At 42.0% G+C, this 22,220-nt stretch overlaps 4 protein-coding genes across 5 annotated transcripts; 3 read left to right on the top strand and 1 right to left on the bottom strand.

The window, feature by feature from the left end:
- Positions 1–2,273: 2,273 nt before the first annotated feature.
- angptl6 (angiopoietin-like 6) lies at positions 2,274–9,427 on the bottom strand. The gene is made up of 9 exons (XM_054759597.1): positions 9,323–9,427; positions 8,511–8,575; positions 8,281–8,448; positions 6,556–6,993; positions 6,343–6,480; positions 4,793–4,991; positions 3,874–4,067; positions 2,620–2,890; positions 2,274–2,549 (listed from the first exon to the last, which is right to left on the bottom strand). Exons 4-9 carry the CDS (start codon positions 6,991–6,993, stop codon positions 2,365–2,367), a joined length of 1,425 nt encoding a protein of 474 aa, XP_054615572.1. The 5' UTR covers positions 8,281–8,448; positions 8,511–8,575; positions 9,323–9,427; the 3' UTR covers positions 2,274–2,364.
- Positions 9,428–9,476: 49 nt separating this feature from the next.
- Positions 9,477–13,982, top strand: ppan (peter pan homolog). 2 transcript variants are annotated; one of them, XM_054760702.1, is made up of 12 exons: positions 9,477–9,556; positions 9,886–10,056; positions 10,125–10,226; positions 10,366–10,416; positions 10,593–10,763; positions 10,952–11,028; positions 12,418–12,525; positions 12,602–12,725; positions 12,804–12,882; positions 13,062–13,191; positions 13,270–13,427; positions 13,504–13,982. In XM_054760702.1, exons 2-12 carry the CDS (start codon positions 9,979–9,981, stop codon positions 13,896–13,898), a joined length of 1,473 nt encoding a protein of 490 aa, XP_054616677.1. In that variant the 5' UTR covers positions 9,477–9,556; positions 9,886–9,978; the 3' UTR covers positions 13,899–13,982. The 2 variants fall into 2 exon arrangements, with proteins under 2 accessions (XP_054616677.1, XP_054616676.1); XM_054760701.1 differs by having other exon boundaries at positions 9,490–9,673.
- Positions 13,983–14,265: 283 nt separating this feature from the next.
- On the top strand, positions 14,266–16,388 carry LOC129171743 (eukaryotic translation initiation factor 3 subunit G). The gene is made up of 10 exons (XM_054760703.1): positions 14,266–14,375; positions 14,459–14,505; positions 14,887–14,975; positions 15,043–15,102; positions 15,175–15,279; positions 15,373–15,568; positions 15,718–15,828; positions 15,907–16,043; positions 16,115–16,221; positions 16,293–16,388. Exons 1-10 carry the CDS (start codon positions 14,353–14,355, stop codon positions 16,306–16,308), a joined length of 891 nt encoding a protein of 296 aa, XP_054616678.1. The 5' UTR covers positions 14,266–14,352; the 3' UTR covers positions 16,309–16,388.
- Positions 16,389–18,811: 2,423 nt separating this feature from the next.
- LOC129171188 (eukaryotic translation initiation factor 3 subunit G-like) lies at positions 18,812–20,455 on the top strand. The gene is made up of 7 exons (XM_054759611.1): positions 18,812–18,904; positions 19,268–19,343; positions 19,435–19,470; positions 19,558–19,753; positions 19,903–20,013; positions 20,092–20,228; positions 20,300–20,455. The coding sequence occupies exons 2-7, from the start codon at positions 19,302–19,304 to the stop codon at positions 20,408–20,410; spliced, it is 633 nt and encodes a 210-aa protein (XP_054615586.1). The 5' UTR covers positions 18,812–18,904; positions 19,268–19,301; the 3' UTR covers positions 20,411–20,455.
- Positions 20,456–22,220: the final 1,765 nt, after the last annotated feature.

The raw sequence follows: 22,220 nt of genomic DNA, 5'->3' as shown, positions 1-22,220 counted from the left end.
CTTAAACGGCCGTTCACATGAAGTATTACATAGTCTTGTTTCCCTGGAAAAAGACACGTCGTCTTTGAGTGTCTTAAGATTTATACACGCAAACCAACAGATGGCACCAAACAACCTCTCCTCAAGCAAGTCAGCGCTTTTCTTCCCTGTCATTCACGCACACCGGCGCCTGACTATAGAGGTCTCACTATATTGAATACTTATCATAGAGTGGGCTGAAAGTGGGCCAGTTTAGTCTGTATATTTGTAAGTAATTAGTAATGGAAGGGTCTGACATTGCATCTCATTATTGTCTATCTTACCTGAGTCAGCATTACTGTCCTGGACACAGACTTGGCCGCATTCCTGGCAGTTGGCAGTACTGTTGTAAAGGCCGACGTTAGCAGATGTGGCTACTATGATCTCGAGTCCCATGGCGCCACTTAGTGGGCCTCACATACGCTGCATACACACCTCTCCAAATCATCTCAGCTGGAGGTGGAGATGGGCGGAGGTATTTCCTCAGCTACCCCCACAGTGCTGCCTTCTCGCTATTTTCAGTAATGCTGCAGTACCTCTTGCAAGGAAACCAAGGCCTGAAGGCCTGTGTGTGGACATGCAGTTTTAGACCAGGGCTATTCAACACAGTTGTTCTGGGGAGCACATTTTTAGGAGTCTAAGCAAAGGGGCTACGGACATCTTCCTTCACTATATTCTTATTTAGTCTACAATGCAATGTTTAAAATGTTTACTCCACCAAAAAGCAGCCGTACGATGTATACAGTGATATAGTGATAAAGATAACTTTAAGGACCTATTGTAAAATGGCCAGTCAAAGAGATTCTAGTTTTTTTGCTGTTTTTATTGCAGAAACATCAAAGATCCTATATGACAGGAGTGTGCTGCTGTTTTTCAGAATACAGCCCAAAAATGTAAGTCAAAAGCTTTCTTAATAGCAGGAGTGTGCTGCTGTTGTTTGGAATTTACGGAAAAATGCTAGTCAAAGAGCCCCTTTATGACAGGACTGCTCTGCTGTTTTTAAGGACCCACTCCAAAAATTCTACTCAAAGATCCTATACTGTATACGACAGGAGCTCTCTTGTGTTTTAACGGACCTACTGCAAAAATGCTAGTCAAAGAGCCTCTAAATAGCGTGTGTTGCTGTTTTTAGGAATCTACTGCAAAAATGCTAGTCAAGGATCCTATATATGCCAAGAGCACTGTTTTGATATTAAGGACAGACGGCAAAAGTGCTAGTCAAAGCGCTTCTAAATAACAGAAGTGTGTTGCTGTTTTTAGGAATCTAATGCAAAAATGCTAGTTAAGGATCCTATATCACAGGAACGCTTGTCTGTTTTTAAGCACCTACTGCAACAGTGGTGGTCAAAGATCTTCTAAATAACATGAATATTTTACTGTTTTTAGGAATCTTCTGTAGAAACGCTAGTCAAAGATCCTCTATATGATAGGACTACTCTGCTCTTTTAATGACCTACTAAAAAAATGCGGATCAAAGAGCCTATTTATGACAGGAGTACTCTGCTGTTTTTAAGGACCTACTGCAATAGTGCGAGTCAAAGAGCTTCTCAATAACAGGAATGTATTGCTGTTTTTAGGGATCTTCTTGAAAATTGCCAGCCATATGGCATTGATACAAGTACTCTTCCGTTTTTAAGGACTTACTGCAAAAGCGCACGACAAAGAGCTTCTCAAGACAGGCGTGTATTACTGTTTTTAGGAATCTTCTGCAAGTCAACGATCCACGACATAACAGGAGCACTCTACTGTTTTAAGTGATTCTCTCGCAAAACGCTAGTCAAAGATCCTATATATGACAGTAGCGCACTTCTGTGATTAAGAACCTATTACAAAGGACCTAGTCAAGAGCTTCTAGTTAACAGGAGTGTGTTGCTGTTCTTGGGAATCTTATGCAAAAACGCTAGTCAAAGATATCACAATGACAGAAGTACTCTGCTGTTTTTAAGCACCTACTACAGAAGCGCTAGTCAAAGAGCTTCTAAATGACAGGAATGTTTTGCTGGTTTTGGAAGTCCATTGCAAAAACACTTCTCTCTTTATGACAGTTTTTTTTGCTGTTTTTTGGTATCTGCTGCAAAATTGTCACCCAAACATGAAACACATACAGTATAGTACATGTAGAGTACAGTAATACCCCAACACAAATATTACGCACCCTGTCATGCAATCCACGAGAGACAACATTTGGAGGACGGCATTTTTTGGATCATTTTATTGAATTCAAAAACATGAACTAAAAAAAACAACAAGGAAGACTCATCCCAGTAAATCATTGGTGAATGTTGTTGACATCTCCAAAAGCAGCATTCATCTAAAGAGGAGACACAAGCTCACGATGCAAAGAGACTAACTGGGCTTGACCATCATGAGAACACGTCTGAGGGAGTAGGAGCCTCCGTGGAACTCCGCCCAATACACACCGTCTTGGTAGCGGCTGCGATAGTGACCGCCCCGATACCACACGCCGTTGAGGTTGGAGTGGGCGCACATGTGGTACCACCAGCCTCCTTTCTGGTAGTGAGCACAGTTACCTGGGAACACAACAAAAACCTGACAAACCCTCACATCCACAGGAACAGGGCATTAGGCGGGGATGCGCACCTGTGTAACCGTCTTTGTCCCGATCCAGCGTGGTGAAGGCCTTGTTGTTGTGCCACGTGAGGGAGTCGCCCGCGTTGCCACGATACTGTCCCAAACGCAATCGGTACCAGTCAGTCTCCGCCTCCAAACGGAAGCTGTCGTACTCGGCGAACACCTGCCGACCCTGCCAGTCCTCCAGGACCACACGCAGCTTGTATTTAGCTTGTTTGGTTAGCCAGTAGAGGTGCTCCAGGCCCAGCCAGTACTCCCCATCCAGGTTCCCAAAGCCTTGCTGGAATACATTGTCGGAATGGGCATAAACTAAACTGGAATTGGGCAACTTTGTAGGCATTCGTAGAAGATATTTTTTAGTTTATGCACTGACTAGACTAGAGGTCCTGATGCGTTTCTATACAAACTCGGAGGAACTATTACCGTATTGACAAGAATATTAAAGGTAATGGTAATGGTTTAGATTATTTCGAACATGCTTAACAAGTTTAAAGTACATCATATGTTTACACTAGCACATTTCAACATGTCCAAAAAGGAGTAGGAAGAAGCAGAGATTATTTAATCCTATACCTTCTCCGTGTTTTAGCACTTACTGATGTTTAACATGTAACATTACCATTTTTGATGATGAAAAAACAGATAAAGAACGTGTAATAGCGACATTTCTAGGGTTTTGAGATAACTTATTCAGTAATAAAGGCGTAAGAATTGACAGAAACTTTGTATAAAAAGTGAGGAATAAGTACAGGATATATGATAAAGAATACCTGAATGATAACAAGACAAATAAGTACAGGAGTTAAAACTGACACAAACATTGTATGATGAATAGATAAATACAAAATATATTATAGATAAAACTAACAAAAGCATTGTAATGAATAGATAAATATATAACAGACGTTAGATAATACTATTAGACGTATTTATGCATACAAACCAGCAGGTGGCGCCAAACAACACCTCCCAAAGCGAGTCGAAGCTTTTTTTTCTTTCACAGCCACGACACAAAGACAGTGGCTGGGAGGTGTTATGATGCTAATTTTAACGGTGACCAATGAGGCAGAATCATCAAACAAAAATTATGAAACCGTCTTTTATTGCAATTTACTTGTTATTTAAAAAGAAAAGAGGGGTTGTCTTATATTTGGTTAAATGTTTGTAACTGAAGTACTTTTGGGGGGCGTGTGCAGCTGGTGTGGTCATGAACGTAGCAGCCACGAGGAGACAATTATTTCATTTATCTAACACTTGATTTACCTTATACTGCTCCCAGGTCCTGAAGAAGTTGACAGATCCATCCTGCCTCCTCTGGATGACCGTCCAGCCTCCCTGAGCTTGGTTCTGATCACACCAGGCCTGCAGGAGTCGGTTGGGGCTTTGGAGGCGCAGTAGGTAGATCCCGCTGGTCGTCTCGCCGGATTCCAGAACGTGTTGGCAGTCTCGCCACGGCCCTGAGTTGCAAGAGGAGGAAAAAAAAAAGTGTGACCTTCGAGAAGAATGCATTTGCGTGTACAAGCAGAGCGCATGTCCTCGTTAGGAGAATGAAGGAATGTGTCGACACACACAGTAACTTCTCCCACACCGAGTGATAATGCCTAATGATCATTCCAACAATGTTACGGTGAATTCCCGGCGAATATGTTGTGTGAAGGTGGCCTCACTCTGAATCTACTGCTTGGTAATTGCAAACATTCTGATAAGGCATGCATGTTGCTGTTTGACATTGTTTGGGCATTCCCAGAGAGATAAGACTCCCCCACAAGTAGGTCATTGACTTCATCGGCATCTGCTGGACTTCAATACGTGACAGGCTATGGACAAAAGAATCAAAACAATTGCTCAGGGCAGGGTTGTCCAACCTTTTTCCATCAAGGGCCACATACAAAACATTTACAGCAAAGGATGCGGGGGGCCACTTTTGACGTTCTTCACATTTAGTGATCTGTAAAACTAAAACAGCCGACGACAAACAAAAATACAGACCGATATATTTTTTTGCATTGCTTTTGTTTACTTTTAGGCTCAAATATCTAAAATGTTTTTTTTTATTATTAAAAACTAACTTTTAGACTAAAATATCCCCAAAGTCAGCTGCAGTGTACCCATGACCCCAGTGAGGAACTCTATATTTCCTTTCCTGGCTGTCTCAAAGCCCCCATCCATGAGATTGACATACCTGGCGTCTTGGTGACAGGGAAACTAATGACAGGATGTTCTGTAGGAGGACTGGCTGGTGTGACAGGAATCAGATGCACTCCCATAGGATTGTCCTGCTGCAGAGAAGCACTCTGGTCCCTTTGAAGATCATTACTGATTTCAGTGCTGTCATTAAGATGCACACCAGAGTGGCTTTTTGGTGGGTCGGTCGCTACCACCTGCAGGAAAAACAACATTCTCAGGTTCTCATTGGGAAGGTACGACGGAGTATTAGGGCCACATAAAAAAATTAATCTGAGATTTCGAGAGAATGAAGTTGTAAATTTACAACAATAAAGTTGTAAATTTATAAGAAAAAAAGTTGTAATATTATGAGAATAAAGTCGTAATATTACGTGTCATCGCGTCATCCGTGTCAGAGGGAAAATAGAGCATAGCTCTTCAGGAAGGAAGGAAACTTTTATTTTTTAACGTGGCAGCAAAACAGAGCAGTTGCAAACAGATTAGCACGTCTAACCCTTCTCACCTCCGCCTTCTTTACGCCACCCCCTCCACATGCCCAAGGCCAAAGGTCACATAAGTCCCCTCTTTTCATAGCCGTTTCAGGCAATGCCTGTAACATAAAGTTACAAGGTTTTTCTCACAAATGTCCGACTTTATTCTCACTTTATTACCAGTTTCTTTATTTTCAATATCTCAGATTAATTTAATACGCCGCTGCCTGAGACAGCTATGAAAAGGGGGGACTTAGGTGACCTTTGGCCTTGGGCAAAGGTCATATTAGGACTTTTTTTTCTCGTAAAGTTACGACTTTAGGTTTGTTAATTTACGACTTTATTCTTGTAAATTTACTACTTTTTTTCTCGGAAATTTACACCTTTTTTCTCGGAAATCTAGGACTTCTTTCTTGTAAATCTACCACTTCTTTTCTTGTAAATTTACAACTTTATTCTCGTAAATTCACGACGTTATTCTCGTAAATGTATGACTTTTTTTCTCATAAATCTACGACTTCTTGTATTAGAGACAAGGCCACATTGGAAAAAAAAATCTGATATTTCGAGAATAAAGTGGTAAATGTACAAGAATAAAGTCGTAAATTTATGACTTTATTCTCGAAATCTCCGATTTTTTTTTCATCGTAGCCCTAATACTCCGTCGTATGAAGTTGCATATTGCTCTAAGCTTGAAACAATTTATATAGCAAATAATGTATTCCACGAGTCTTATAACATTTATTTACTGTAGACGTGATGTTCTGAGCGGACTATAACATTTATATATTATAACATTTATAACAATCATAAAAGTGTGAAAAAAATATGTTTACAAACCATTGTATGGAAACATAATGGAGAGGGAACAGGAAGGCGTGTGTGCTGTCACATAGTGGTGTTTACCGCTGTCATCCAGCAGTACCAATAAAGCGCTACCAGGTGACAGTATCGCACTTTAACTCATTGTAAAGGCACAATTTGCAATACAACTATTTTATTGGATCTCATTAGATTGTGTAGATTGTGTGATTGTATGTGCTAATATTGTGGTCTTTCTAGACCACCTTCTCACCTGGTCAGACTGTCTGGAGTCCGTACATTGGCATCGCTTCTCCAGGTGGGCAATTAATTGGCTGTGATAGCTAATTGTGGACGTGAGGGCGCCATACTTCTTCTCCAGCTCCCTGAAGTTGCTGGACACCTGCAGCGCCTGATGTTCAGCCAAACGCAGCAGATATTAGCAAGCTTTTCTCAACTGGACTTTTTACCGCAATGACATACTTACATGCGTTGTAGCATTCAGCAGGAGGTTCTCCACCCTCCGCTGCTCCAAAACGTGGTCCTTCTTGTGTATGACCTCCAGCAGCAGCTGGCTATAGAGCTGGGCGATGCGAGAATTCATGCTGCTGCTCTCCTTGCGCAGGGCTCTTATCTCCATGGCGAAGCTTCCCTCCTGCTCCAGCAGGGCCTGCAGGTGCTCCAGCTGCCCCTGCTGGTGTTTCAGCTCCACCCGCAGTGCAGCCATCTCTGACTGGTGGGCGGCGGAGGTGGCTTGCGTGTCCAAGCATAACGCCCCTGATAGTTTTTGCTGGGGAACGATGAAAGTGTAGGAGCAACGGCCTGCTTTGCTATCTGAGGTGCTTGGGGGATGTTTCTCTGTGGTCTCGCCTTGGGATCCCACCATTAAAGTCAGAAGAAGAATTGCAGCTGGTGTGCTGTCCATCTTGGAGGGGCAGCAAAAGAAAGCAAAACAGGATTAGAATCTTTATATATTTTTTGTATTTGATGCTATTATTTTCCATATTTATCCCATATTTAAATGCTAGTCATAGTTTAGATTTAATGCAGGGTTTTTTTCTTCGCCTGGGGTGCGTTGTTTGGGTATCGCTCGACGTATTTCAGTCTGATCAGATCCGATCCCGCATGCTTCTCTGCCCACATACTGTATATAATCATGTATGCTTTTCATTGGCACAATTGGACATAAAAATTACTGTGCCCCATACATTCTGCCTAGCAACAAGTAGTGGGGCAGGAGAAATAATTTCTGCAATTCTAACATATAATTTTTAGGTGTGAAGTTTTATAATGAATCAGGAACAATTTTAGTTTGGAATTCAGAAAAAAAGCACACCCGGAGAGCTGACCACATGTTTCCTTGCAGAGTGACAACGAACACAATTTGCTGCAGACCAATCTACAGAGAAGGAACAAATGTCCACACAAGGGGGCCAGAATCAACACAATCCTATGTGACGTCCGCACCTTGTCCCACCAAGACAAGCATAGTCAACATCATAAACTCCAATTGGCACCCCCTTTTCCCCCCCCCAAAAAAAACAACAACTTGGGAAACAAAAGAAGCAAGCAGTTGAGTGGCAAATGCAATTTAAACCCTGATTTTGGATGAAATTGCCTCACTGTCCAGTCCATAACAATACACTTTTAAAAATGAGTAGTGTAGTAAAAAAGTTTTTTTCTTTAAATTTATAAATAATACATTTTAAAAAGTAGGGCAAATTCAAATTGTGTGTGATATTAAATGTAGTATATTAGTTATATATTATATTAAATATCCTACTATTTTAGACAAAACTTGAACACGTGAGTGTATAAAAAAACATAAATAAATCCCTTGGGTTAAAATAATAATTCATGAATAATATTATATTTCATTATTTTAATTTTTATTAGCACAGCTAAGATGCAGTTTCCTATGTATGTGTTAGTATTAAAAATGTTTTATTTATTATTAAAAATGCATTATTGCAGATTACTACATAAAAAGTATAAGCATTTATTTAGAGTTTAAAATAAGTACAGTATACTAATAATATACTAAAAATCCAGTTTTTAACACTGAAGTCCTCAATGTTTTTTTAAAAAATATTTATCATATACCAAGGATTAGTAAAAAATTATCTTAGTAGGATAAATACTTCCTGCCATGCATTCAACATTATTGTTATTTTACAAGCATTTATTGCTCGTGAAGTAAATAACAGCTTACTGTGGTTACTTCTTGGTGTTATGGGCGTTGTTCCTTCTTATGACCCAGAAGCACAACTGTCCTCTCCCAGGATGCAAAGCTGTGTAGAACTGAGACTGGAGCTTCCTCAGAAAGCCACAACGTCAGTCATTAAAACCAGTCAGATCTCCCGGAGCTCCATTACATGCTCTGTAAATTCCAAGAAGATGACTTCAGAAAAATGTGAGGATTTAAGGCAGAATGATACCTACATTTCGCCAGCAGCTTGTCCAGCCCTTCTGTCCAGAGATGGTGGTGGTGGTGGTCTCTCAGGGATCTTGAATGAGGGAGAGGACTAATTACAAAGTGTCCTCATGACACCACCTCCCAGTTGCATGCTCACTGGAGGAATCCTGGGATGTCTCCTCCCATAAGCATCAAACTGACATCAAAGAACATTAAAATCATTCCCATTCAATGAAGAGCTTAAATAAACTCTGCTCCTTGCTACACTGCTTTTTAGATATATTGAATTGCGCAATTGTAAACATGTGATGTAACTCTATTACACATGTTTGAAATAAACAAAACCATCACCATTAGCTAGAACAGTGTACATTAATTACAAAACTCATAACGTATTGATTTACTTGATAAATGCACTGTAAATAGAAATAATGAGATTAAAAGAATGGATCCCTGATTTAAAAAAAAGAAAAACATGAATGACAACTAATATGGATCACACAATAATAAAAAATAATAATAAATTGATGTAAGACTTACATATATAGATATTATTAGTACAGTACGCTGTATACTGTATTTAACAACAATGGGAGTTTATAGTTAAAATATTGTTTCAAATGTAAATTCAGAGAAGGTTTTAATGTTCATTTCCACCAACATTTTATACAAAATAAGTGAAAATCAACAGACAAATTGCAAAAATTAAATGGTTTGCTAAACTGTCATAGCAAAAATGTTAGCATAACAAAACACAGAACCATAATGCTAACACCGACTATTTTTTTAAACCCAAAACAATCCTTCAAAATTTGTCTAAAGTGTTACAAAAACATACCAATAACTGATGTTGACATATTAAAAAAATGGTTTGACAATTAGCCACATTAGCTTAGCTTTAGCCAGGAACAACAACGCCTCACACAGTCCTCCAGTACAGTTGGTGGTGCTAATGCACTTTTAAAGGGAACGTAGAAGACGGAAACACACGAGCGATGACGCGGACATATTACGATGCGACACACGAGAGGAACCATGCGGAGGCAAAGGGGTTCGGCTCAGCTGTTACTTTGTAGGAATTGTTCCTAAAACCAAAATCTGTTGTGGTTAATATCTGTATGTAGTGTGTTAAAAGTTATGTTATTGACTTAAATAGTACGTTTAGCGTACAATCATGGGCAAGTCAAAGGTAAGTAGCGACCACGCCATGCGCTAGCATGCTAGCTTTAGAGTGAGCCATGTAAAGTCAATTATAATGCAGGTTATATTTTGTCTATCTGGCGTGAATGGTACCATTTGCTGTTTATATGGCAGTTAAATCATTTAGTAAGACCTGTCTGAGTGTATTTTTACTGAATAAAGTATGCTTACAATACTTATTTGCGATCTACTTGATGTTAGACCAAGAACCAGAAAAAGTCCCGAGCAACGGCTCATCAGGTGGCGGAGGACACGTACCGGTCTGTCCCCCATTCCTTCGTCTTCCACCGGGGCATGGTTGGGAAAAACGTGGGCCAGCTCATCACGGATGTCAGGAGAGTCATGGAGCCTTACACCGCAGAGCAATTAAAGGTGTGCTTACAGGATAGTTTGATTTTTTTTTATTTTAGCAATAATAATAATCAACTTGGTTTAACCAGGTCAGGAAAAAGAATGTGCTGAAAGACTTTGTAGCCGTAGCAGGACCGATGGGAGTGACGCACTTCATGATCTTCAGCAAGACCGACCGCAACCTCATGATGGTGAGATCACATGGACACCAAAGTAATAGATTACTCAATTCATACAGTGTGAATTCATCAAGTCAGATCAGTTGAGGCAAAATGGAGTGCACAAAATGCCTAACTACTAAATGTATTTATTATTTTTTGTCATTCTCAGAGGCTGGCTCGACTCCCCAAAGGACCCATGCTTTATTTTAAAGTGCTCAAGGTAAATATGAGAAACATGAAAACAGCATATGGACAAGGTGCAAGTGATGACCTTTTTTTCTCCTTGATTGTCAAGTGATGTTTTCCAAAGTAAACGCACTGATGCACTGAATCATCAGTTGAACTCCTGAAGTTTTTGCTGTAACTTAAAGTCACTAAAATTATTTTGTTTTGCAGTACACACTCATCAAAGATGTGGTTTCATCTCTGAAGAGGCACAGGATGCACGGACAGCAGTTCAAGCACCACCCGCTGGTCATCCTCAACAACTTTGGATCTTCTGGCATGCATATCAAACTGATGGCCACCATGTTCCAGAACATGTTTCCCTCCATTAACGTGTACAAGGTATTTTGGATTGTGTCGTCCTTTCTGTAGCGGCTGGCTGAGATGATGAGCGTATAGTCTTCTGAGTTCTACTCTGAAGATTTATCACAAGTAAACGCTTTCTGATTGCTCGGCCTGGATCAGTAACACCAGTTTGAAGCTGAGATTTTTTTGAGAAATGAGGATGTTCTTGTGCCCTCACCCACCAGGTGAGCCTCAACACCATCAAGAGGTGCGTCCTGCTGAATTACAACCCAGTATCACAGGAAATCGAATTTCGGCACTAGTAAGTGGATCACATTTCACTCATAGCTTAGTTGGTGTTTCCTCAAATAGTGGCCCCCGCTTGAATGAATGCCGGACCCAAAAATAATGGCTAGGTGTGTTGTCCACATGAATAAACAAACCTTACCCAGTTAATCACCTAGTGCATCCTCCAACTAAATAAACTTCTTGCCCGACTGAATCGCTGGCTGCATTGTGCACTCTAATAAACACCTTACCTCAATAAATAGCCAGTTTAGTTTTATGTTGGACGTTGGATATTCAGCTCCCTAGCTACAGTGGTAGTTCCTCCTCACTGAGCCTGGGCTGCTGTGTCATGGTGCGGGGAGCTTTCATGGGAAGTGCTGCGCTAACTGCAGTTTGTTTATACTAGTGGCTATCAATAAATTACAATTGCATTGAAGAGTTTGTTAAAAAAAAAAAAAAGAAAGTCTCAGTATATTCTAAATCACACTACAAATTGATATATAACCATGTCAAATGATTAATCTTATCCTGAAAGTATTTTTTCAAATTTTATCTTTTACTGGATTAGGGACCTGACAGATTTGTAACAATAGTCAATAGCCATGCTGTGCAATTTTTTTTAAATAAATAAATAAAATAATAATAAAAATAAAAAAAAATTCAAATTCGGCAATACTTCCAAGATTCCATTATTTTTTTTAAGTTTTGAAGAACTATTTTCGTAAACATATTCAATTCCACATTCATGTTTGTAATAAAAGTTTATTTGAAAGGAAAAAAAAGTATCAGGATTGGCCAAACAATGTGGATCAGGACATCCCTAGTTGTAATTACTCATCTGGTTAAACACCCGTCTCAATTAGTCATCAGGTGCATCATTGTCTTTAATAAATGAATGCCTTACCCAAATGAGTTGCCTTGTACTTCATCTATTTGCAGGTAAGTCCAGTTAATTACAGGGTGTGTCCAACTGAGTATATAAACACCACACCTTCAGGAGATTTTCTTCTCCCCAGAGAAAACAATAAGGTGTTGCCACTAGGCGTGTGCTGACCTTTTGCCATGACTGATGTAGACGTCCATACTGCAACGGACTGGCATCTGTAAATGTGGACAAATAGAATTGCACAATCAATGGCCTCAAACACCTCACTTGGCCATATGGTGTCTCTGTAGTTGGGTAAATAAATGGCCGCTATTTGAGGAAATATGGTACAACACCACAATGTTTTCTTTAAGCTGTTGTGTACAAGTTAAAGGTGAATCTGTTTAGTCAGTGGTTGTGGCCTACATGATGACAGACTAGGACTTGACTGCTTAGTGATTCATGTTCAAAGTAAACGCACTGATGGGGCCCCCTGAAGAACCACAAACTTTTGTTCTTGTCAAAATGACGCTGACTTGGTTCTCATGTCTTTTGTAGCAGCCTGAAGGTGGTCCCAGTGGGCATGAGCCGCGGCGTGAAGAAGCTGATGCAGGAGAGGTTCCCCAACATGAGCAAGTTTGAGGACATCAGTGAGCTGATGATAAAGTGAGGGTTTTATTTTGCAGGCTGAAGGGTTTCTTTTGCATCTTTTTTTAATCTAATCCAATTTATCCCCTCTCAGGGGAGCCAACCTTTCGGAAAGCGAAGCGGAACAGGACGACGAGCATAACATCACCGAGCTGCCGCAGGTCTACTCTGGCCGAGGCAACATGGCGTCAGAGCAGAGTGCCATCCGCCTGACAGAGGTAATTCTGCAGCATGTTTTATTCTACAGGTGTATTTACCCTAGTGTGATTGCTAATTTGAAGTTTCTGCATGCACAGATTGGTCCTCGCATGACGTTTCAGCTGACAAAGATACAAGAAGACATTGTGGGGGGGAACATCCTCTATCACTCCAGTAGTAAGTGTCGGCCATCTTTATCTGCCGGCTTGATTGTCGTCTATGTGCAGAGGATGAAAATGTTTCCGAATGAAATCTGTGATTTCTTGAAAAGTAAACGCTTACTGATGCACACAGACATTCAACGAGGATGTTGTTCCACTTGAGCAGATGACCATTAAACAAATGCTGCTTTGCAGTCTCCAAGACGGAGGAGGAAATCCAGGAGATCCTGCAAAGAAAGGAGTCCCGGATGAAAACGAAAGAGCAGCGCCGGAAGAAGCAGGAGGAGAACGTCTGTCGCAAGAAGATGCTCAAGGAGGAGCACAAGTCGGTTTTGACACTTTGACCTCAGTTTGAGTACAAATCAGCAGAATGCTGTGTTTAAAATATGTTCCCACCACTCAGGAAGAGGAGCCTGGCAGGCATCAAGAAGAAGCAAGCAGACAAGGAAGAGGACAGCGAAGTGGAGGATCCAGGCATGCAGGATGATCAACCGGCTGCCGTGGAATCAGATGACGAGGCCGAGTACTACAGGCAGGCTGTAGGGGAGGAGCCAGATGAAGGTTAATACGTTTAGATCTCTTTATGAAAGAGTCATGTGGCCAATTTGCCTCTCTGACCATTACTTTTCTTGTGCAGATATGTTCTTTGGATCCAAGAAGAGGAGAGGCAAAGATGGATCTCATGGACCAGCCAAAAAGATGAGGCTCTCTCCTGGTAACCAAGAGAAAATTGCTAAACCTCCAAAAAGAACTGGCCCAGGGGGGTGGGACAAAGACAAAAAAACTGGGGACAGAGAGAAGAAACCTTTCGGGAAGAAACCCAAAGGAAAGCCATTCAGAAAGAAACCAAGCGATGGAGCAAATAGTTTTGGCGCTAGGAAGAAATTTGAAGGGAAAAGAACTTTTGGTGGAAAGATGAATAAAGGCAAAGTGTTCCAGTCTTCCAAGAGTCAGAAAAATGGAGCGACCTTCAAGAAGAAAAGTGCCAGAGGAGCAAAGCAAGGATTCAAACAGAAGACGGGGAAAGGCTGAGCAGCACTTGCCGTAAAGTTTATTATTCCACACTGTGTAATTGTTGAAAGTGTTTAATAAATTGTTAAAGACATTTCTTTCATGACCATCTGTATATGGTTCATCCACTGTAGTGACTGAAACCCATTGTTGCAATGTTTTCAATTCCATGCACACAATCCGTTAATACTAGTAGTTGTACAGTAGTAGACTGGCAGGCATATTCATAATTGCTTACTACAGCTGTTTGTCAAATGTATAACAAATACACGAGTCAATGCTGTAGGTGTAAAGAAGACAGAAATATGATATCGAACTCTTATAGTGTAAATTACGTTCATTCGGAGGAAAGAATGCTCCGCGAATTTAGATCGGTACTTTTATCCTGAAGTTCATATTACGGAAGTGTGTCACAGTGGCGGCCAGTCTTGCGCTCTCTTTCCGGTCCGGGAGGCTAGGCAGCTAGTTGAGCAAAATGCCGTCGATTGAATACGACGAGTGAGTGTTTCCTTCTGTAAACTCTTAAAATTATACAATCTGCTTTTGTAGACCCGATAACGCATTGTATTATCTCCCCTCAGCTCAAAGCCCAGCTGGGCCGACCAAGTCGAGGAGGAAGTCGACGAAGGTAAACCACTCCCGTAGCTAGGATGATGGCACACGTCGTGTTAGCTTGGTGACCGGCTAAGTGGCTTGCAGTTCCACGTGGTGTTATTACGCTGTACAATTTCTGTTTTTATTTTACTATAGCATGCGTTAGTGTATCTTTTTAACATTCGTCTCTACACATCACAGTGACACAAATTGTCTACCCTTAGAATAAGGATGCCGACATACGGTGTGTGACGTAAGCAGGGACAGTTGCAGGGAAGCTAACTTGCTAGCTAGTGTTTTGTACCAACCTTTATGTTCACTCATTTTGTCCAATTTTGTGTAGGACATTAATAATAGTTGGTTGCCCTGCTTCCTGTGAAATTCTGTGCCAATCAGTCATACTGTTTTCTGACAGGAACACTTCCATCACCCAAGGAAACCATTAAAGGAAACATAAAAACCATCACAGAGTATAAAATCGACGATGATGGAAAGAAGTTTAAGGTAATTTGTCAACATTGGCGTGTATTGAATGATTGGGGAAGTTAACTCCCTGAATATCAATCCCTAGATTGTGCGGACATTCAAAATCGAGACCAGAAAAGCCTCCAAAGCCATTGCCAGGAGAAAGGTCTGCTTGTAGACTAAAAATGGAGAAGTTTAGAGCTTGTCAAGTGTTTTAAAATTTCCTCTCTCGTGTCAGAACTGGAAGAAGTTCGGCAACTCTGAGTTTGATGCGCCAGGTCCCAATGTGGCCACCACCACCGTCAGCGATGACGTCCTCATGACCTTCATCTCTAGCAAGGAGGTGACAATGCACTTTGGCCTTCTTGTAGCTTTGTACTCCACTCCTTTGTGGAATAATTCTGATGTTCGCCGCCACCGCCTGCTTCTTCTGTAGGATTTAAACGCCCAAGACCAAGATGAAGACCCCATGAACAAGCTGAAAGGACAGAAGATTGTGTCATGTCGTATCTGCAAAGGCGACCATTGGACTACACGCTGTCCTTACAAGGACACGCTGGGCCCCATGCAGAAGGAGCTTGCCGAGCAGCTTGGCCTCTCCACCGGCGACAAAGAGAAACCGGCTGGCGCTGGTATGTCGTATCACACCTTGTTAGGGAGCGCTCACACCAGCACACATTGGTCCGTAACCGAAATCATAGCGGTTCAGTTTTTGTTGGCGTACAAAACACTGGTACATACATCAGAGACAATTCCACTTTGTCTTCCTCCACTGCACCAGCTGAACCAGAACCTGTGCAGCCTGCGCAAAGCAAGACTGGCAAGTACGTGCCCCCCAGTCTGAGGGATGGAGGCACGCGGAGAGGAGAGTCCATGCAGCCCAACCGGAGAGGTGAGTTGAAGTGACTCTTGGTTGTTCCCCTGCTGGATGCTGCATAGACAACAAACCATGTGCCTTCCCCCTCAACAGCGGACGACAACGCCACCATTCGTGTGACCAACCTGTCCGAGGACACCCGCGAGACGGACCTGCAGGAGCTCTTCAGACCATTCGGCTCCATCTCCAGAATCTACCTGGCCAAAGACAAGAACACGGGACAGTCCAAGGTCTTCCTGTCATTGTAATGTTGTATCTTCTCTGCTGCTTCCACACCACTAATCAAACTTCTTGCATGCAGGGCTTTGCATTCATCAGCTTCCACCGTCGCGAGGATGCAGCCAGAGCCATTATTGGCGTGTCAGGGTTTGGATACGATCATCTCATTCTCAATGTTGAATGGGCCAAGTAAGTCCTCACTACTCATGTAAAATGGGATTAAAAACATCAACCAGAAGATGACTGTTATCTCTTTGCAGACCTTCAAACAACTGAGAACTACTCTTCCACCAGGAGGCCATGTTTTATTGCTGTGGTAAAATATGGTTATCAGCTTAATAAAGAGAATCAATGTAGTCGCTTTGCCCTTGTTTTTTTGTTTTTTGTTTAAAGTCCAATACTTCCTGCAAAAATGCTAGCCAAAGGTCCTCTATATCAGACAGTGTGCTAGCATGAATTAACTTGAAGTTAATTCAACACAGAACAAATGTGCACATTAGCACTCAATAACGTCATCAAACCTTACCCTTATGCATTCCCAGTATCAGCATTTAGGAGCAAATATGAAGTGAAAGAAAAATGGTTAAAATACAGTATAGCTGTCAAATCTGTGCAGCATGAGAGAAGGCAAGCACACGTACAATGCTACGTTCAAGGACCAAGTGGGACGGGGCGCTGCTCTCAACACACGTGATTTCTGTTACTTATTGAATAAAATAATGGTCCATAGTTCCAATATTGAATGTAGTTATTCACACATACATTTTTTTAAGTGTTTTTTTTTTTTTATCATTGCACCTGAAAGTTTTCCTACGGACTGGTACCGGGCCGCTCTATGTTACAGGAGGACTTTGCTGTTTTTAAGATTCTGTGAAAACACTACGCAATCCTCTGACAGTAGAGCGCTGGTGTTTTTAGAAATACACTAAAAAATAGTATATCAAAGGTCATTTTTTTTGTCTGGAGAGTGCAGCCTTTTGTAGGAATGTACTGCAAAAACGGAATCTTCTGATGGGAGAGCACTGATATTTTTAGGAATCCACCACCACAATGCTCCTCAATCCTCTACATCAGGGGTCACCAACATCCGGCTGGGCCCCGCCCACAGAAAACTTGATAAAGAATATAAGTACATCAAATTTTATATAAATGCAAATCCATTTTAGAAATAAGAGCTTTTGTTTTCTTTTAAAAAACAGTTGGAAATCCTACCGTTTTTTGCATGTTTGTTTTTTCTTTCATCGTGTTTTAGCGAACCATGACCCTTCCCACTTTGTTCGACAGTCCTTGAATGCACCAGTTGTGTATGTGCTAACTTTCCCGACGCTACACAGACAGACGTACTGTATTTTTCTTATTCTTTCACTTTATTTTTGTTAAAAATTCTGATACTGTGTGGGAATGCATAAAAGGTTTTTTGGGACTGGATTGACAACCAAGTAAAATGTACGTATTCCTTGCCAAAATGAAGCATTCAAGCATAAAATGGCTAAATTAAACTAAACTAAAATACAAACACAGTCCAAGGCATTAAGACGATTACATGTAGTATTCTACACTGGCCACTAGATGTCACTACTAACAAGCACCAGACTTGATGGCAGGGACTGGCTTGCTATCTCACAGACACAAAGGCTACTGTTGTGGCAGTTATCCAACTAAAATTCAACTCCGAACCCCCAACGTCACTTCCTGTCCACGTCCGGAAGACATTTATTGCAACACACAAGAACATGAGACTTATTTACGTCTTAAATGGCTGATTGTCTCTGATTAGGTGTACCAATATTGGGTAATATGAGTGTAAAAGGTGACTGTGGGGTGTTATTTCATGTCCAGACGGCTCTAATAATGTTAAAAACCGTATTTAGAAGACCGTTAACAGGTTTGATATGCTCCAACTACAAAATATTTATAAATAAGGAGTCCTACATATCAGTGTCTGGAACTATACTGTGTGTATGTAATTAATTTTGTACATTTGAGGGCATATTATTAGCCTTGAAAGTAGAAGCTTACTTACTGTAAATAATGGCCAAGTGTTCATTAAGGACGGAATACGCAAATAGTTGTACATTTAGAGTGTTCACACCTACCTGCTGTTTGCTCTTCCTTAACAGAGAGAAGAAACCTTTCGGGAAGAAATCTTCTCCCGAAGCAAAACGATTCACAAAGAAACCAAGAGATGGAGCAAATAGTTTTGGCGCTAGGAAGAAATTTGAAGGGAAAAGAACTTTTGGTGGAAAGATAAATAAAGGCAAAGTGTTCCAGTCTTCCAAGAGCCAGAAAAATGGAGCGACCTTCAAGAATAAAAGTGCCGGAGGAGCAAAGCAAGGATTCAAACAGAAGACGGGGAAAGGCTGAGGAGAACTTGCCGTAAAGTTTATTATTCCACACTGTGTAATTGTTGAAAGTGTTTAATAAATTGTTAAAGACATTTCTTTCATGACCATCTGTATATGGTTCATCCACTTTAGTGACTGCAACCCATTGTTGCAATATTTTCAATTCCATGCACACAATCCATAAATACTAGTAGTTGTAGTAGACTGGCAGGCATATTCATAATTGCTTACTACTGCTGTTTGTCAAAAACGTATAACTAATGCACGAGTTAATGCTGTAGGTGTAAAGAAGACAAAATATGACATCGAAGTAGTGTAAATTATGTTCATTCGGAGGAAAGAATGCACCGCGAACTTAGCTCTAGTGATAAATTTATCATCGGGCAAAACTTGGTATTTTTATCCTGAAGTTCATATTACGGAAGTGCGTCACAGTGGCGGCTAGTCTTGAGCGCTCTTTCCCGTCCGGGACCCCCTCAGCTCAGAGCACAGCTGAGCCGACCAAGTGGAGGAGGAAGTCGACGAAGGTAAACCACTCCCGTAGCTAGGATGATGGCACACGTCGTGTTAGCTTGGTGACCGGCTAAGTGGCTTGCAGTCACACGTGGTGTTATTACGCTGTACAATTTCTGTTTTTATTTGACTATGACATGCGTTAGTGTATCTTTTTAACATTCGTCTCTACACATCAAAGTGACACAAATAGTCTACCCTTAGAATAAGGATGCCGACATACGGTGTGTGACGTAACATGGACACTTGCAAGGAAGCTTTTATTTGCCAACCTTTATGTTCACTCATTTTGTCCTATATTGTGTACGACATGAATAATAGTTGGTTGCCCTGCTCCCTGTGAAAAGTTGCCAATCTGTCATACTGTTTTCTGACAGGAACACTTCCATCACCCAAGGAAACAGAGAAACCATGACAGAGTATAAAATCGACGATGATGGAAAGAAGTTTGAGGTAATTTGTCAACATTGGCGTGTATTGAATGATTGGGGACGTTAACTCCTTGACTATCTGTCCCTACATTGTGCGGACATTCAAAATGGAGACCAGAAAAGCCTTCAAAGCCATTGCCAGGAGAAAGGTCTCCTTATAGATTCTTGTAGCTTTGAACTCCACTCCTTTGTGGAATAATTTTGATGTTCGCCGCCACCGCCTGCTTCTTCTGTAGGATTTAAACGCCCAAGACCAAGATGAAGACCCCATGAACGAGCTGAAAGGACAGAAGATTGTGTTATGTCGTATCTGCAAAGGCGACCATTGGACTACGTGCTGTCCTTACAAGGACACGCTGGGCCCCATGCAGAAGGAGCTTGCCGAGCAGCTTGGCCTCTCCACCGGCGACAAAGAGAAACCGGCTGGCGCTGGTATGTCGTATCACACCTTGTTAGGGAGCGCTCACACCAGCACACATTGGTCCGTAACCGAAATCATAGCGGTTCAGTTTTTGTTGGCGTACAAAACACTGGTACATACATCAGAGACAATTCCACTTTGTCTTCCTCCACTGCACCAGCTGGACGAGAACCTGTGCAGCCTGCGCAAAGCAAGACTGGCAAGTACGTGCGCCCCAGTCTGAGGGATGGAGGCACGCGGAGAGGAGAGTCCATGCAGCCCAACCGGAGAGGTGAGTTGAAGTGACTCTTGGTTGTTCCCCTGCTGGATGCTGCATAGACAACAAACCATGTGCCTTCCCCCTCAACAGCGGACGACAACGCCACCATTCATGTGACCAACCTGTCGTACAACACCCCCGAGACGGAGCTGCAGTTGTTCTTCAGAAGATTCGGCCCCATCTCCAGAATCTACCAGCCCAAAGACAAGAACACGGGACAGTCCAAGGTCTTCCTGTCATTGTAATGTTGTATCTTCTCTGCTGCTTCCACACCACTAATCAAACTTCTTGCATGCAGCGCTTTGCATTCATCAGCTTCCACCGTCGCCAGGATGCAGCCAGAGCCATTCTTGCCCTGTCAGGGGTTGGATACAATCATGTCTCTGTCAATGTTGAATGGGCCAAGTAAGTCCTCACTGCTCATGTAAAATGGGATTAAAAACATCAACCAGAAGATGACTGTTATCTTCAAACAACTGAGAACTACTCTTCCACCAGGAGGCCATGTTTTATTGCTGTGGTAAAATTCAAGGATTCAAGGATTCAAGGATTCAAGAGAGTTTTATTGTCATGTGCATGGTAAAACAGCAGTTATACCATGCAATGAAAATCTTATTCTGTTCATTCTCCCAAGGAAAAGAAAGAAAAACACAAGAAAGAATAAGAACATAAGAAACATAAACACATATACATAAATACCAAGAAATTAAGCAACAACAACAGAAGAGACATTAATGCAAGTAAATAATACAAATAAATAAATAAATAAATAAAGTGCTATGAGTGTGTGTTGCGTGTGGCGTGTCTGAGTGCTTCATTGAGAAGCCTGATGGCCTGTGGGTAAAAGCTGTTTGCCAGCCTTGTGGTCCTGGACTTCAAACTCCTGTAGCGTCTGCCTGATGGCAGGAGTGTGAATAATGAGTGTTGTGGATGTGTGCTGTCCTTGATGAGGTTGTGTGTTCTGCGTAGGACTCTAGATGTATAAATGTCTTGCAGTGAGGGGAGGGCTGCCCCAACAATGTTCTGTGAGGTCTTGATCACCCGCTGGAGTGCCTTCCTATCACGTGTTGTACAGTTACCGTACCAAACAGTGATGGAGGCGGTAAGGACACTTTCGATGGTGCATCTGTAGAAGCAACTCAGGATTGTGGTGGACATGCCAAATTTCCTCAGTCTTCTCAGGAAGTACAGTCTCCTTTGGGACTTCTTCAGAATTTGTTGGGTGTTGTGAGACCAGGTGAGGTCCTCGCTGATGTGTGTTCCAAGGAACTTGAAGGTTTTCACCCTCTCCACCTCAGTCTCACCAATAAACAGGGGTCTATGTGGCTCCGTTTCCCTTGTTCTTGGGTCGATGATCATCTCTTTAGTCTTATCTGTATTGAGAAGGAGATTGTTATCACGACACCAAGCTATGAGGTCCGCCACCTCTCTTCTGTATGATGTTTCAACACCACCAGTGATCAGTCCGATGACTGTAGTGTCATCCGCAAATTTAATGATGCTGGTGTTGTTCTGGGAGGCCACGCAATCGTAGGTGAAGAGCGTGTAGAGGAGTGGACTCAGCACACACCCCTGTGGGGTCCCAGTGCTCACAATTCTTGAGCTGGATGTGCGGTTGTGGACTCTGACTGACTGGGGTCTGCCTGTGAGAAAGTTAAACACCCAGTTACAGAGGGAGGGAGACAGGCCAAGTGTGAGGAGCTTATTTGTGAGTTTGTGGGGGCTGACTGTATTAAAAGCGGAGCTATAGTCTATAAATAGCATTCTGACGTATGTGTCCTGGCCCTGTAGGTGAGAAAGGGCTGTGTGGATGGCAGTGTTGACTGCATCATCCGTGGACCGGTTCTGGCGATATGCAAACTGTAGAGGGTCCACAGTTGCCGCCGGGATGCTCTTTTTGATGTGGGTCATGACTATTCTTTCAAAGCACTTCATAACAATAGGAGTGAGTGCTATAGGGCGATAGTCATTCAAGCAGGTCACGTTGCTCTTCTTGGGTACGGGCACTATGGTGGTGGACTTAAAGCAGGTCGGTACAGATGCTTGTGCAAGCGACAGGTTAAATATGTCAGCAAGCACATCAGCTAGCTCTGATGAGCAAACCCGAAGTGCACGTCCTGAGATGTTGTCTGGGCCTGCTGCTTTTCGTGGGTTTGTTTTGTTTAGAACCCTGCGCACATCAGCTGATGTCACCATGAGAGGTGCGTCCTGTGTGCTCC

Source organism: Dunckerocampus dactyliophorus, chromosome 18, assembly GCF_027744805.1.
Source record: "Dunckerocampus dactyliophorus isolate RoL2022-P2 chromosome 18, RoL_Ddac_1.1, whole genome shotgun sequence".
In the NCBI taxonomy this organism is placed as follows: Eukaryota; Metazoa; Chordata; class Actinopteri; order Syngnathiformes; family Syngnathidae; genus Dunckerocampus; species Dunckerocampus dactyliophorus.
This window is presented reverse-complemented; position numbering and strand designations above follow the sequence as displayed.

Excerpts from the sequence above, each read along its gene's own strand:
- angptl6 (XM_054759597.1), bottom strand. The coding sequence starts at position 6,993 with ATGGACAGCACACCAGCTGCAATTCTTCTTCTGACTTTAATGGTGGGA. Across the intron at positions 4,992-6,342 it reads ACTCCAGACAGTCTGACCAG|GTGGTAGCGACCGACCCACC; the intron begins GTGAGAAGGTGG and ends TTTTTCCTGCAG. Across the intron at positions 2,891-3,873 it reads GGACCTGGGAGCAGTATAAG|CAAGGCTTTGGGAACCTGGA; the intron begins GTAAATCAAGTG and ends AATGTATTCCAG.
- ppan (XM_054760701.1), top strand. Across the intron at positions 12,883-13,061 it reads CATCCTCTATCACTCCAGTA|TCTCCAAGACGGAGGAGGAA; the intron begins GTAAGTGTCGGC and ends GCTGCTTTGCAG. Across the intron at positions 13,428-13,503 it reads AGGGGAGGAGCCAGATGAAG|ATATGTTCTTTGGATCCAAG; the intron begins GTTAATACGTTT and ends TTTCTTGTGCAG.
- LOC129171743 (XM_054760703.1), top strand. The coding sequence starts at position 14,353 with ATGCCGTCGATTGAATACGACGA. Across the intron at positions 15,103-15,174 it reads AAGCCATTGCCAGGAGAAAG|AACTGGAAGAAGTTCGGCAA; the intron begins GTCTGCTTGTAG and ends CTCTCGTGTCAG. Across the intron at positions 15,280-15,372 it reads CCTTCATCTCTAGCAAGGAG|GATTTAAACGCCCAAGACCA; the intron begins GTGACAATGCAC and ends CTTCTTCTGTAG.
- LOC129171188 (XM_054759611.1), top strand. The coding sequence starts at position 19,302 with ATGACAGAGTATAAAATCGACGATGATGGAAAGAAGTTTGAG. Across the intron at positions 19,471-19,557 it reads AAGCCATTGCCAGGAGAAAG|GATTTAAACGCCCAAGACCA; the intron begins GTCTCCTTATAG and ends CTTCTTCTGTAG. Across the intron at positions 20,014-20,091 it reads CATGCAGCCCAACCGGAGAG|CGGACGACAACGCCACCATT; the intron begins GTGAGTTGAAGT and ends CCCCCTCAACAG.